This window comes from Molossus molossus, unplaced genomic scaffold (assembly GCF_014108415.1).
Source record: "Molossus molossus isolate mMolMol1 unplaced genomic scaffold, mMolMol1.p scaffold_m16_p_15, whole genome shotgun sequence".
In the NCBI taxonomy this organism is placed as follows: Eukaryota; Metazoa; Chordata; class Mammalia; order Chiroptera; family Molossidae; genus Molossus; species Molossus molossus.
Window position 1 is genome coordinate 26526716 of NW_023425350.1, and position 13905 is coordinate 26540620.

A 13905-nucleotide genomic window follows, 5' to 3' on the forward strand; every position below is an offset into this window, starting at 1 on the left:
TTTGATAGAAATGCCTAGATAGATGGGCACAGAAACATGAAAAAGGTGATCCAAAGAGGAATAAAACCAACAATCTGCTATAGTGTGTACCTGTAGGGAATACTCTGTCCTCAACATTTATAGAAATAACATGCTATGATCTAGTGATTGTTTTCTAGGTGAATATCACTATATTTAATTCTCCCTGTGACAGATTCCTTTCAGAAAAACTTGTCCATGAGCCATTCCCCTTTCCTGAGAGGTAAGAGTGGGCATTACTAAGGATAATAAATACAATGCAGCTTCACCATCAACACATTAGGAGTAGCCATGGAGAAGCCACAAGGGTTGGAAATAGGAAAAAGAAAGATTAAGATTGCATATTCCCCAGGGGACACCTCTCTGGCTCTTTGGGAAAGGTTAGGACTGCATGATTCTAAAGAATATGAGCAGGTCAAGTGTCTGTGAAGTACGGCAATGATTACAGATAGACCGGGCAATTCTGGACAAGCAAGCCTTCCTGCAAAGGGATGGGCCATAGTTTTATCTATCATGTCATGTTGCTTTTTGAAGTTATGAAGTAATGTTTTTTTCCTCCAAATAAATAAATAAAAAATAATAATTTATGCAACGACCATGAATTTAAATATTCCATGGGGGTAGGATTAAATCAAAGGACCTTTGACAAAACTGAAAATTGGGGGAGCCTCTGAGTGTGTCATTTCAACACTGTGGCAGGCAGGGAGAAAGGTCACAGAAAGCTAGATACTCACCATGTCTTGTTGGCTGGAAAGCAGACACACTCTCTCCCTCAGGAGACTCACCTCTCAGTGGTTGCTCCTTCTCTGCTTTGGGAGGTGATTAACCATGGCCTAATTAAGCACCAATAATAAAATATCTAACTTACAATTGCTTCCCTTTCTTGTGTTATCCTTGTTGGTGAAATACCATCAGGACCACCCAACACTTGAAATATGATGGGTAGAAGGCAATGAATGTCTAGACATGATGAGAACGTAATGCTTAAAAAGAAGGGCAGTAATACAATCCATTAGCAAAAATTCGTAGGTAGATTAGAATGAAAGCCAATGAATCCACTCATAATAGCACTTTTCTTTCGCTGTAAGATAAACATGATTTTGTATGCCTCTTCTACATAATGCACTCTTTTGTCGATTGAAATTATTTTTTACCAATAGCTAGAATGCTTTGACCCAGTGAAGTGAAGTGATTACTACAACAAACGATGAATGCCAGTGGTCGGTCAGGGTGAGATCCAATATTGTACATGGTCAATCATGAACTGGCCAAATGTTCTTGAAGTTATGAAACTATACTTAAGACTTGCTCTGGATGTAACTTCTCAAGATCAGAGACAGAAAACCAGAATCTAAACAGAGACTCTACACTTTGAGCCAGGAAACTGAAAGAAATCTTAAAGGGGCTGATTTACATTCTTAAGAAAGTTTTGTCACTATTAGAGAACAGAGGGCTTTCTTGTCTACCAGAGGAAATCTGTTCTTTTTCTAACTGCATCCACAAAGTTCTCAGACTTATGCAGAGCAAATCAATCTCACTTCGTTTTGACAGGTTAGGATCAGGGGCCCTGGGCTGTGGAATCAACAATGAATCAAGCCCCGTGTGGGCAAGGCAGTGTGGACAGTGAGCTTCGATTAGTCACAAGACCACCAGTGGAAAGGCGCTGCATTAGGGATTCTCATTGTGGATGACAGCCACCTCTCAGAATAGCTGCAGGATTGCTTTGCAGCACATTTTATAATTTTTTTCCTTTGAAAAGCAACAAGAAAGAACTTAGTATGTTTATGTCGTTAATCTCAGAAACCAAAGCTCTATAAAATCGTCACTGGTGGCAGGCTTGAATCAGAATCTTTGAAAGAATTCAAACGAGCTTATAAAAGGTCGAGAGTCATTGGCTGTGGCATTGTGTGGAAGGGTTGTTAAACAGTCAAGGCAACTCTGGTCATTTAATTATTCTTTTTGCCATTTAAAGAAGTAAATGTGGGCTGCTCATTTTATATTAAACCAAAGATTGGGTCCCAGGAAACATTAATTATCGGTCTAAGAAAATGTTTAAATTGTACCTTATTTCCTTCACATAGGAAAGTGCTCCCCGCATGACCATATATGAATATAATGAGGAATCCTGAAAATTCTAAAGACGGTCAGGTGACTAAAGGGTCATTTACATGTACGTGGTGGACAACTAGGGAAAACAGCTAGTTATACACTTCTGATGATCAATTTTATTGGGATTGATTGATTTGATCTAATACTCCAAACGCTAAAAAGTGATCTGTTGTATTACTGTTTTGGGGCTCAAGGTCTTGGAGGCAGAAAGGATGTAGATAAAGTGGTACTAAATGATATAAGAAAACAATTAATGAAATGGTGAAATGCCCAACACTTATCTCAACACTGTCAGACAATATTCTGATACTGTGCTCTCTTGGAACATTAAAAAGGAAATACTGAATAACCAAAGGGTTGACATTTGCAGAAATTGCATACTAGCATGTCTGTTTTCTTTCTTTTGGATGAGGATACCAATTACACAATAATACCTTTTGGGTTTTTATTTAAAACATGAAAACAAAAAATGATGATGACAATGAGAAGGGAGAAAATATTCCATACAGAATATGCTGTATCACTAGTGATTAAGTCAGAAACAATGAGAAACTTTATTTGTCTGTGTCAGTAACGTGTACCATGTATAAGGAACAGCACAATTAGTGCATTTTCCTTTAAAGCTGTGCACAATACACACATAATAGAATAATCAAACAAAATAAAATAATTTTACACAACTATAATTATTAATAAACCCTGAACAACCAGAATCATATTTTCCCTATAACGTAAAAATTTTAAAAGCAAACAAACCCAAAAGATTTGAAATTGAAATTGACCAATGGTAAGAATTTCTCAAAAGTTCCCTGTAACAATTTGCTATGGGATCATTGACATTCCAAATATGGCTAAAAATAAGTGTGAGATCTTTCTAATGTTTAGACAACTCATATCCCTTGACAATAATTACTTGGTGTTTCTAGGCTAGCTTTCCATTTAGTAAATCTTCCAAAAAGCGGGGGGCTAGAATGTACCCCCAAAGGAGTCAGGTCACCAGTGTGTTGGGCCATGACAGGTCAGAGGTGAGTCTCCAGGAGATAACAATTGTAGAGGGTGGGGCATAGAAAAGTACTGTTGTCAAACCAAGATACAAACTGGGATTAACTGGGCCTCCTCAGTGGTACGGAATACCAACACGATTGCCTTTCTTGGTTTCAGATGAGGAGATGCATGTATCTGCAAGATTGGCCAAGGACACCTAGGATACTTTTCCTAATCTACGCTTTCTACTCTTGGTTCAGGAAAGATCTTGTGTATCTTTTCTGAACAATTGTATTTGCACAGTTTCAATGTGTTTATTTTTAAAGTTTCATCATTGTGTTTTTCCTTGCAAGATAAATCTGTTCCCACGTGGCTGGGTTAACTTTGACTCATAGAAAGAGCAATCAGATTAACGGTGGGCCCCCTGAGGGCAGGGATCTGGGCTTTTCCCTTCATGGTTTAGTCCCCAGGAGGTAGCATAGTACTTGGCATACTGAGCGGGTAACCAGCATTTAATTATTCATCCAGTCACCAGATATTTATATTAAATGATGAGTGATCATAATCACCAAGTGGAAATAGAGAAAATAGCTCTCAACAGTTTCTATTTCTTATGTATCTTTGAATCAATACAGAAGGTTAGGGGTGTCTCCAGCCTGGGAATCTTTATAGAGAGGTCTCTGAGAGGGGACCAGTGACATTCCATTTCTCTCATCAGTGAACTCACTACTTTGGAAGGTGGGTTCATCCATGCTCTTTGGTATTTTGAAATAGAAAGAGCCGTTCCCTTTCCAGGGTTACAAATCCCTGGCCTCCTGGGAGGCCCGCATCTCCTTTAAATGCTTATCCCTCAGTCGTAAGTAGAGAAGACTCCCTTGTAAAGACCCTTTGGTCAGCCTGGCTTCTTTCCTACTCAGGAACTGCAGATACAATCAAAGGGGTCTGGACTGGGAAAGAAACAGGGCTCAAAATAGCCTTCGACATAAAAAATAAAATGAACAAACCAGCACTATCTACCATCTGTGCCAGACAGAGCAGATGTGAAATAAATACTTCGGGGGGGGGGGGGTGCTGTGAAAACAGGCTCTCGAAGCCTAGGCTCGTCTAACGCATCCACGTCTCTGTACCTCTCTCCTCGGCCCTCCCGAATCAGCAGGTGGTTTTTAGAGGCCTCTGGTGTGTTCCACATGGCTAATTCTCCATGGAGATACTCTGTAGTTTGCCTGCTGTCCTCGCCATAGCTTTCACTTCCCACGTGACAGTTATTGCTTCTTAGAAATGAATGTGCAGCTCCATGAACAACAAGAAGCCATCTTCTCCTTTAATCCCTAGTCATAAGCTCAATAACAACACAAAAGTTTCAGCTCAGGTGAAAAGAAAACTCCCTTATGTCTTCCATGTCCAATTAACGTTGCTGGATGGGAGAACAGTGTATGCTATACTCTACTATATACAGGTAACGCTTTGTTTTGTTTTATTTGTTTTTCGTCCATGCACTGGGTAACAAGTATCATGACAACATTCCCAAACAAGCACATGAAGAAGGAGCAAATGTTCAGTCGTGACTGGAACAGGATTGTGCAAGCCATGGATGCTTTGGAAAATAAAACCAACAGATGATCCCAGGCGACAGCAACAGGGGACTGGGACACGGATTGATGCAAATGGAAAAGGATGAAAATGCTTTTTGAATGGAGTTACTCTTTCTGTTTGCATGAAGAGTGGTGGGTAGCAGGAGGCGGTGGGGTGGGGGACCTGGGGAGTTAGCTGGGCTGGAACACCAGAATAAGGGCCTTGCTAACCACAATCCAGAGCTAAAGAGAGAAGAAATAGAGGATTTTGTGCGTTCCTGGGAATCTGGGCATGTTACTCTTGGACCTGTTGAACAAGAGTGCCAGGCATCAGAGCGTTAAATATCAGCTGTATCGGGAACCATCACTTTTCCTGGCTCCAGTCCGGCTCCCACGCTTCTTCTTGGAGGCAGCTTCACCTCTGCTCACATTCCAGAGCTAAGCTTGGAGTTAGGAACATGGTGAAAACGTGCTTCCTGCTTCTTCTGTGCCCACAGCCTTGCTTAGTCCAAAATAACTTGTAAAGTGTTTGGGGGAAGGGAAAATAATCTGAATGACTTAAACTTATACCAAAAATCCACTTGCATTTAGCTTGGTCATCACCTCCCACGAGAGAAGCGAGAACCCTGATCTTCCCAACAAAAAAAACGAAAATGAAACAAAATAAAAGGCAAACATCAACTACCTCCCAACCCCCACTGAAAACAAGCCAAAACAGAAAACAAATCAAAGACTGGACGATGTATGAACCTGGAGAGAACACAGCCCTTCTAGGCCGAACCGCAAAGATGGCCCTGCCTCCACGCCTTGTTCAATGTGACGACGCCCCTGGGGATGGGAGGTGATGGTTTCTCACTTCAGCCCTAGTAAGTATGCTCTTGAAGCTGGATTCCATCAGCAGGTAAGAGAACATGACAAATGTCAGTTTCCTCTGTTCATTGTACATATTTTTTTTATGTATATATGTATATATATATAAATTTACTGTATCTGATTGTTCCTTTAGAAGCCTTTTATGTGGCAGTAGGCCTCCAAGGAGGAGAAGAAAATGTACAAGAGCCACAGGAGCACAAAGAGGGAGGATGTGAGGAGCTTGGCAGTCCGGGGCCCACCCAGCTCACCTCCGATTTCTGGCCTCCGCCGATATAGCAGCACCCCCACATTGATGAAAGCAAAAATGGTGAAGAGAGTGACAGAGAAAGCTAGTGTGCCAGGGGACACTTTGAACTGTTCCCCGTTGGCCGCGTGGTAGATGGCAGCGATGGACCAGGCCACACCGATTCCCAGGAAGACATTCACCGCGTTGCTGCCAGTGACGTTACCGATGGATGCGTCTGCGTACTGGTCCTGGGTGGCTGCCACTTTGCTTGCAAAAGTGTCTGCGGAGGAAGAACAAAAAGGCAGTGCCACGGATTAGCCTTTGAAAGATACCTGTGGAGCGGGGGAAGCTGCAGCTGAGCACTCCAGAATCCAACCTGGGTGGGGACCCTGTGACCACACAGGGTGTGCCGGTCACTGGAGGCCCCGTGGGGTGGGCAGAGCAACAGAACCCAGATGTCAGGACTCGAGGACTCAGGGTTGCAGGTGGTCTTGGTCAAGTTTTTTTACCCACAGGTACCCCGGTTCTTTGTAACACTGAACTTACAGGGCAGCATTTTTCCGAGTGATCATGGCTCATCTACACGGGAACCTGTGGGCTCCTTCTTAAGAGTGAATGTTACGAGGCTCAGGAATCCGGCTTGACAACATGCCAAAGGATTCTAGGTGGTCACTAAAGTTAAACTCCGGCTACGGGGGGATATTACTAAAAGATGCTGCATCATCAGTTCTAGTTTATAGATAAAAAAGTTACGGGGTCAGGGGATATTTGCAAGGTTCAAGAGCAAGTCAATAGCATTGAAACTAAGCGCGTGACAGGAATAGCTGGCATTCGCCCAGAGCCTTGTGAACGGGAAAGCACAGGCTAGCCCACATTACTGCATTGGTTGTGATATTCTGTGAGGGGAGGAACCTTTTCAGGTGATGACACCAGGCTTGAGATGATAAGTAAGGGGTGCAACATGGCACAGCGAGAAAGCAGCCACATCAGGGCTTGGGCTCGGGCCTCCTGCCTTCAAGGCAAATGCTTGTTCCTTGTGCCACCTTACCTTCCACTGTGCCATGGGTACCAACGACCATCCTCAAGTTCTCTGTTCACTAATGGTCCTGCACGCATCTCTTTCTGAGCCTGGGAGAGTCGCGGTGCGCACAGGGAGTAGGGCGGCAGTGACCCCACTTCTCCAAGCGGAGAGCACAGGCGCAGGGCCCCTGTGCGCCAGGCGGTCTCAAACCCGCCTTCGCAAGTGAATGTGTGACCCCGGCAGATTACTTAACTTCAATCAGTCTCGATTTCCTAGCCTGTAAAATGGGGATAGTGCCACTCACTTCAGAGAGCTATTGTCAACATAAAATATGTAAGATGTGTGTTTCTTGGTGCAAAGCAAGAGTAGCTGTGTTTGTGGTTTTGGAAGGTACTGTGAATAGAGCCAGCTAGATCAGTTTATTAAAAGTTGAGGATCTGAACTATCTCGCCTTAGTAACCATGTAAACAGAACCTCCAAGATGCTCAATTTCTTCTCTATACAATTATCTACTTACTGATCTCAAAGTCCTGGCTGCCTCCGCAAAATACCTCACACAGTACTTTTATAGTAGATGTGAATCACTATCAAATTGAACTCAGATTTGCAAAGTTAGTAATGGCAGGTGTGATATTGCTACAGGTGTCGTGTCATGTGCTCTGGCCCCCTTGAGATCCCTGGGGTGCTCTGAGCATGCTTGTAGTTGTATGATATCTGGGCTACTTTCTCCCCTCGGTGGTATTCTGTTGCTACCATCCTTCCGTAAATCTCCAATGGGAACGACACATGGAGCATCTAAGTTTATATCAGCCTGCAGCCTGTAGGTCCCTGTGCTTTACAGTGAGCCGGGAGGCCGTTCAGGCTTCCAGAGGCTGAACCCGCGGTATGACCCTCTCTCCGAAAGGGAACCGGTTCACCTTGAGGGCCCACCTCACCGACTCTGATCGCTGTCTGTGATGGAAACCAGGTTTTAGTTGCTATTGTACAAAGAGGCAAACTCTGCTTTCTCTGTGCTGTACACATGCTCCATGTATAACCTCATTCAGCCCTCTTAGCCTTATGGAGCAGACATTATTCCTTTACAATTTGGGACATGCTGTTGGACTGAGAACAAGGGTTCTGAAGCCAAATCTGTTAGATTTCAGAGCACATTCTCAGTCTACACCCCACGGCCCCTCCCGGGAGGCTCCTCCTTTCCTCTTGGTTCAGGTCACTCAGGAACTTTGCAGCGGGTTCTCGCACACCACGCTCTCCTGTCAGGGGCCAAGGCTGGAGAGGGTGTAGGCAGGCTGCTAACCCCTCCAGCTGGGCGCTGCTGGTGCGCCCAGATCCCACACTGCAGCCCAGTCGGACTCGCAGGGGCCGGAGAGTGAAAGCCAAGCAGGACTAATCTTCATGGTCTTCCACACGGCATTATGAAGAGTTACGAGGAGCTGCTGCAGATGAACTTGGTTTGCTTTCCTTTTTCAAGGACAGGCTGCTGAGCAAGGAAAGTAAAGAACAGAGGCCGAGGCAGGAGAAAGCCGCCTACAGCTGAGCTGCTGCCGAGGACACCTGAGACGTGCTTTGGTGCCCATCTGACTGCTGCACCCCCTGGTGGTGAACAGCTGGCCACCGTGGGCGGGGTGTCGGTGGGGGCACTGCCCCCCCACGCTGCTCACCTCCCCCTGGCCCGTGGTGCATGGCACACTGGACTTTCTGGGTGCCCCTCTCCACGCAGAAACCCCAGCGTCCTGGGTGGCACTCTGCCACAGTGCCGGAAGGGAATGAGGTGTAAAATCAGATTCCAGGGTCCTCTGAACACCTACACCAGTCATTTTGCCTCAAATGGAGGACACGCTTGGGCCTGTTGGGATTTTCCCTCCCTCAAGCCATTTTCAATAGCTTATTGTGAACATCCCAAGGGAATTCTTGTAAGAATACTTTCCTGTTTGCAAATGCCTTTCTCTGGATTCCCTAAACATTAGTGGCCAAAGCGACTAGCTTGTCATGTAAATAAAACACATTTGGGGCGTCTTTGAGTCTGGCTGGTTTTATTTACCTGGGTCTTTTGTTTGTTTTCAGTTCAAACTCCATGAAAAAAAAAATGTGGAAACACATGCAAATCCAAACCATTAACCTTAGCCCCACCAGAGACGACTCCATTTTCCAAATGAAATGTGATGGGATCTCTGAAAATCACCTTCTGTAGCTGCTTTGCTGTTTAATGCATAGAGCAACCCATCACATGCCCTATTCTGGGCACTGTCGAGCCCGACCCTGAATGCTACGCCCACAACCTGCTTATGGCTGCACAAGGCCAAAGCCGTTCAAATGCCATTCCCCAAAGTAAACCCACAAAAGAACTACTGCCACGGTTGCAATCATATTCAGAACTTAGCCTATTAAATACAAACATGGATAAATGAGATTTCCACTGTGATTGGCACAAACTAAGTCATATGACTGTGTATATATATATATGTATGTGTGTGTGTATCTCCCTACAAGTATGCTTCAGGCCAGATTTCTAATAGAATTTTCTTCTTTTAACTGCCACCTTGAATTCTAATAATTTTTAGATTACTCGTAGAGTCCTGCCTCCTCACCCATGACTGTAAATCAATAACAGGGAAGATCTGTTTGGAGGCAGTGTGGCTGGAATTGAAGAACACATCACAGAGTCAGGACATAACTGCTCTCTGTAGACCTCTCCTGAGTTCACCATCTGCAACCTTGGCCAAGGCATCCTGTTGGTATACAGGAATAGGTCGACACACTTCCCTTCCCTGCAGAAATTGTTTTTTTTTTTTTACCTGAATTCCTCAAACCTGATAGGTACATAAAGATGAAGCCTTAAACACGTCTTCTGTAAGAACAGTCCTGCAGGTGGCACATTTATGGATTGTCTAGAGCAAGGGTTTCACCGCAGACGATGTGTCTTATTCTTGACTCTTAGCATACTTTGGGGGCTGGCCATTAACTCTCAAGTGATTTGTGCTCAGGAACTGACTCCGACAGGGATTTAACTGAAGCGCAGCCTGAGGGGGCATGCTTACATCCCTCCAGCATCTGTGAGTACTGACCACGTACGGGATGGAGCACAGGGTGCAGGCTTCGTGGCGCAGTGAGAGAAGCCACGTCAAGGAGACACCTTGGGCCCCGCTAACGATCTGTATGTTCTTGGGCCTGACTCTTCACTTGTCGAGGTTCTGGTTTCAGCAGCTAGTATTTAGACTAGAACATCGCTAAGACTCCCCATAACTGTACGGGTTGGGGGCTGCACAGGATACAGCAAAAGATTCAATCCACAGATATGATTCGGTGTGCTTTTCCTTTTTTTGTAGGGGTTTGTCTGTGATCACCTTGCTTCATCAGAATCGACTAATAATAAACAGTATCTTCTCCTTTTAAAGAATGACCTAAATGGCCCTGGCCGGTTTGGCTCAGCGGTTAGAGCGTAGGCCTGTGGTCCTGAGGGACCCGGGTTCGATTCTCGCTAAGGGCACGTATCTCAGTTGCAGTTTGTCCCTGGCCCTGGTCGGTCGTGTGGGTGGCAGCCACTCGATGTGTCCCTTTCACATCGATGTTTCTCTCTCTCTCTGTTCCTCTCTCTCCCTCCCACTCTACCTGAACAAAAAATGGAAAAAAAAATGTCCTTGGGTGAGGATAAAAAAAAAAAAAAAAGAATGACCTAAATGAAATATTTGAAGAATCGAGAAAGAAAGGTAGGTCTCCAGTCCTGAAGCTATTGTCATTGATCAAATTATGGCAAAAAAAAAAAAAGAGAGAGAGAGAGAGATTAAACCACACAGCACAGAGTCATTTAACTTCTAAAAATAGATGCAAAGTGTTGGCAAAATTATTTACTTCGAATCATATTGGCCATACTGGCCAGCCATCCACTTTCATGAGAGAAAACATGGAATGAATGGGAGCAGCGATGGCTGCGTTTCAAACACTGTGTGTCAGTCAAGTTGGCACATCACTGGCACCAGAAATACTGGGAGAACCTAGCTAAAAAATGATGATTTGGGGCTCCACCCTCAACCCACTTAATCAGACTCCCTGAGGAAAGAGACACAGAAACGTGCATTTTAACAAGAGTCTTAGGGTATTTTGTACACCAAAGTTTGAGACCCAAAGCTCTAAGACATGGAAATAGATGCTCTTGCTCCAAGTGCCCACAGTTCGGGGGCCTTGCTGGGATGAAGAGGGCCTTCAGTTCTAGGGAGGCAGCTGATTGGGGGAGGTAAGGAGCAGCTGATTCTCTGGGAGACAGTGCCGCCTTCGGACATAGTGGTCATTTGTTCATGAAACAACTTGGGTGGGCTGGTGGAGGAGCTGGCACTGCTATTTCCGAAGTCCTCCCACTCAAGTCATGTTTTGCTTATTTTTTTTTAAAACTCTGTTCCAGCATGTGTACTATGAAAGGCCAAGGGAGAAGGTCAATTATTAAGTTAGTTGAATTGTGGCTCTTCCACTTGCCAGGTAAGAAGCTTACCTACGTTATAGGGTTTCAAAGGAAATGCGAGAACATGAACAGCACTCGGAATCCACTTAATGAGTGCTGAATATTATTTGCTATTTTTATAATACATCAGAGCCAGATCCCAAGAGAACCAATCTGTGGTAAGGAATTCTAACTTGACATAATGATTCTAAACTTCTGGGGAGTTATAACACCCTTTACAGATGTATTGACTTTATGGTCTTCTGCATTTAAAAATATAGTAGAGCATAAAATTGTTCTTAAAAATCAAAGAGATTCTTTATTTTGAAAATTCTGTATAACCCAGGCCATAAAAAGTCGAGATCTACTGATTTAAGGCCCCAATGTTACCGTGGCTGAAAGGCAGGAGTCTGCTGTAACGGTGAGTGTAACCTGCCCCCGTGCCTTCTTCTCTTCTGTGCACTCTTGTCTTCCCTTTAACAATTCACATGGACATATTACTTATTTATGTGCTAATTGTTCTGCTGTCACTGGGGACCTTAACAAGCCTTTGCCTTTAGTTGTGATACTTATTTACCCAAGTAAGTATGAAAATCACACTCCCTCACTACATGCACACACTCGCTTCACGGGCTTATGAAAAAGAGTCCTTGTTCGGCTTCCGAGTGAGTTTTTTTTAAATTATTTTTCCTTTATTGATTTTAGAGAGAGAGGAAGTGAGAGGGAGAGATAGAAACATCAATGAGAGAGAACATCGACTGGCTGCCTCCTGCATGCCCCACACTGGGGATCGGGCCCACAACCTGGGCATGTGCCCTGACCGGGAATAGAACTGGTGACCTCTTGGTGCATGGGTCGACGCTCAACCACTGAGCCACAGCGGCTGGATCCAAGTGAGGTTTAAGACATCAGGGAATTATAGATGCTAGATTGATTAATGACCAGTTAGGAGAGGGATTGTAAAAACTGAAAAAGGGAAACACATTTAAGATTTCTACCCATAAAAGTTGTCCCTGAAGAGAAGGAAAAAGGAATGGAGACGGTGACATGACTTATTTTTAGAAAAGAAGGAAACAGCAGGTAAGTAAAAAGCTCAAGAGAACTCATGTTGGCAGATCAGAACACCTGCTTCTGCTCATTTTTGTCCCCAGCTGCAAATCAGAGTCACCAGGGCAACTTATGAAAAATACCAACTTGCTAGCCACACCCCAAGTTTCTGCTTCATTGTCTGGGATGGGTCTGAGCACTGTTTTATTTTTTTTTAGATAGTCATTTTTAATTCATATATGCTTTTTAAAATTTATTTTTAGAGAAAGAAGAAGAGAGAGATAAATATCAATGTGAGAAACATCAATTGGCTGCCTCCTGCATGCTCCCTACCAGGGGTCAAGCCCACAGCCCGGGCATGTGCCCTGATTGGATTTGAACCAGCAACCGTTCAGCGCAGGGGCGACACCCAACCGAGCCGCACTGGCCAGGGCAGCACTGGTGTTTTCTAAAGCTCCCCCAACCAGATTGAGACCCACTAACGAACCACTCACAGCCCTGATTCCATTATCTGTATGAGGACAAGGCACCTCCCTGTATGGAATAGTTCCGACACACAGAGCAACAGAACACAACCATTCTTTTTATAGAAACACAACTTATTTTTCATTTTGATATACAGTAACTCGAATTCACTTTGCAGAGTTTCCCCTGGGAATTAGGTTTCCTATTATGAATAAAAAATCCCGGTATATTTTAAATTTAATGAAAAAGATAAATTCTAATTAAAAGAGAAAAATAACAGGGATGTTTTCCTCTCAGGGAATACAAGGCGGAGAAAAAAATAAGCACAAACCAACAGTGCTATTGATTCTACCTTCCAAACTGTAATTTCATAGATATTCTAAAAAAAAAAAAGAAAAAAAAAAAACCCCAAAAGATAATACTCTACTCCTCTCTTAAACATATCCAGAATGGGCTTACTTTTTAGTATGATATTCACAGATGCTCAAGAGAGGATCCAAATTTTTCCTTCCTTGATCACACCCCAAGCTTCATAGGGTCCATTAAAATTTTTTCTTTTTTTTTTGTATTTTTATTTTATTAATTTATTTTTGTTACAGATGCTTCTCCTTTTCCCCCCATTGACACCCTCCTCCTCATTTCCCCCCACCCCATCCCAGCTTTGTTGTCTATGTTCACCGATTACGTATACATGCACATAAGCTCTGTGGTTTATCCCTTCCCTCCCACCAACCCAAATCCCTGGTTCTGCCCAGCCAGTGTGGCTCAGTGGTTGAGTGTCAACCCCTGCACTAAGAGGTCACCGGTTCGACTCCAGGTTAGGGCACATGCCCAGGCTGTGGGCAAAACCCCCAGTGGGGGGCCTGCAGGAAGCGGCCAATTGATGTTCTCTCTCATCGATGTTTCTATCTCTCTCTCCCTCTCCCTTCATTTGTCTCTAAAAATAAATGGAAAAAAAAATGTTTTTAATCCTTGGTTCTAATACTTTGATGTCAACAAAAACATTTTACACCTTCGAAAGAACTCTGAGTTTATCTAAGATGGTACTTATTCTATTCAACTGCTTGGTCTCTTGTTCCCCCTCCCGATCGTGGTCCAAAAAGCTGGGTGTGGAGCAAGGAAGCAGTGTTCTGACCTGGTTTTCTCTGGAGACCTGGAT

The 13905-nt window shown here is 44.0% G+C and overlaps 1 protein-coding gene across 3 annotated transcripts in view; it reads right to left on the reverse strand.

The window, feature by feature from the left end:
- Positions 1-2609: 2609 nt before the first annotated feature.
- SLC8A1 (solute carrier family 8 member A1) overlaps positions 2610-13905 on the reverse strand; it is a 277891-nt gene continuing 266595 nt past the window's right edge. For all 3 annotated transcript variants that reach the window (XM_036262521.1, XM_036262520.1, XM_036262519.1), the window contains one exon: positions 2610-6061. In XM_036262521.1, the coding sequence (XP_036118414.1) occupies positions 5685-6061 (377 nt within the window). In that variant the 3' untranslated portion in view covers positions 2610-5684. The remainder of the gene's footprint in view (positions 6062-13905) is intronic.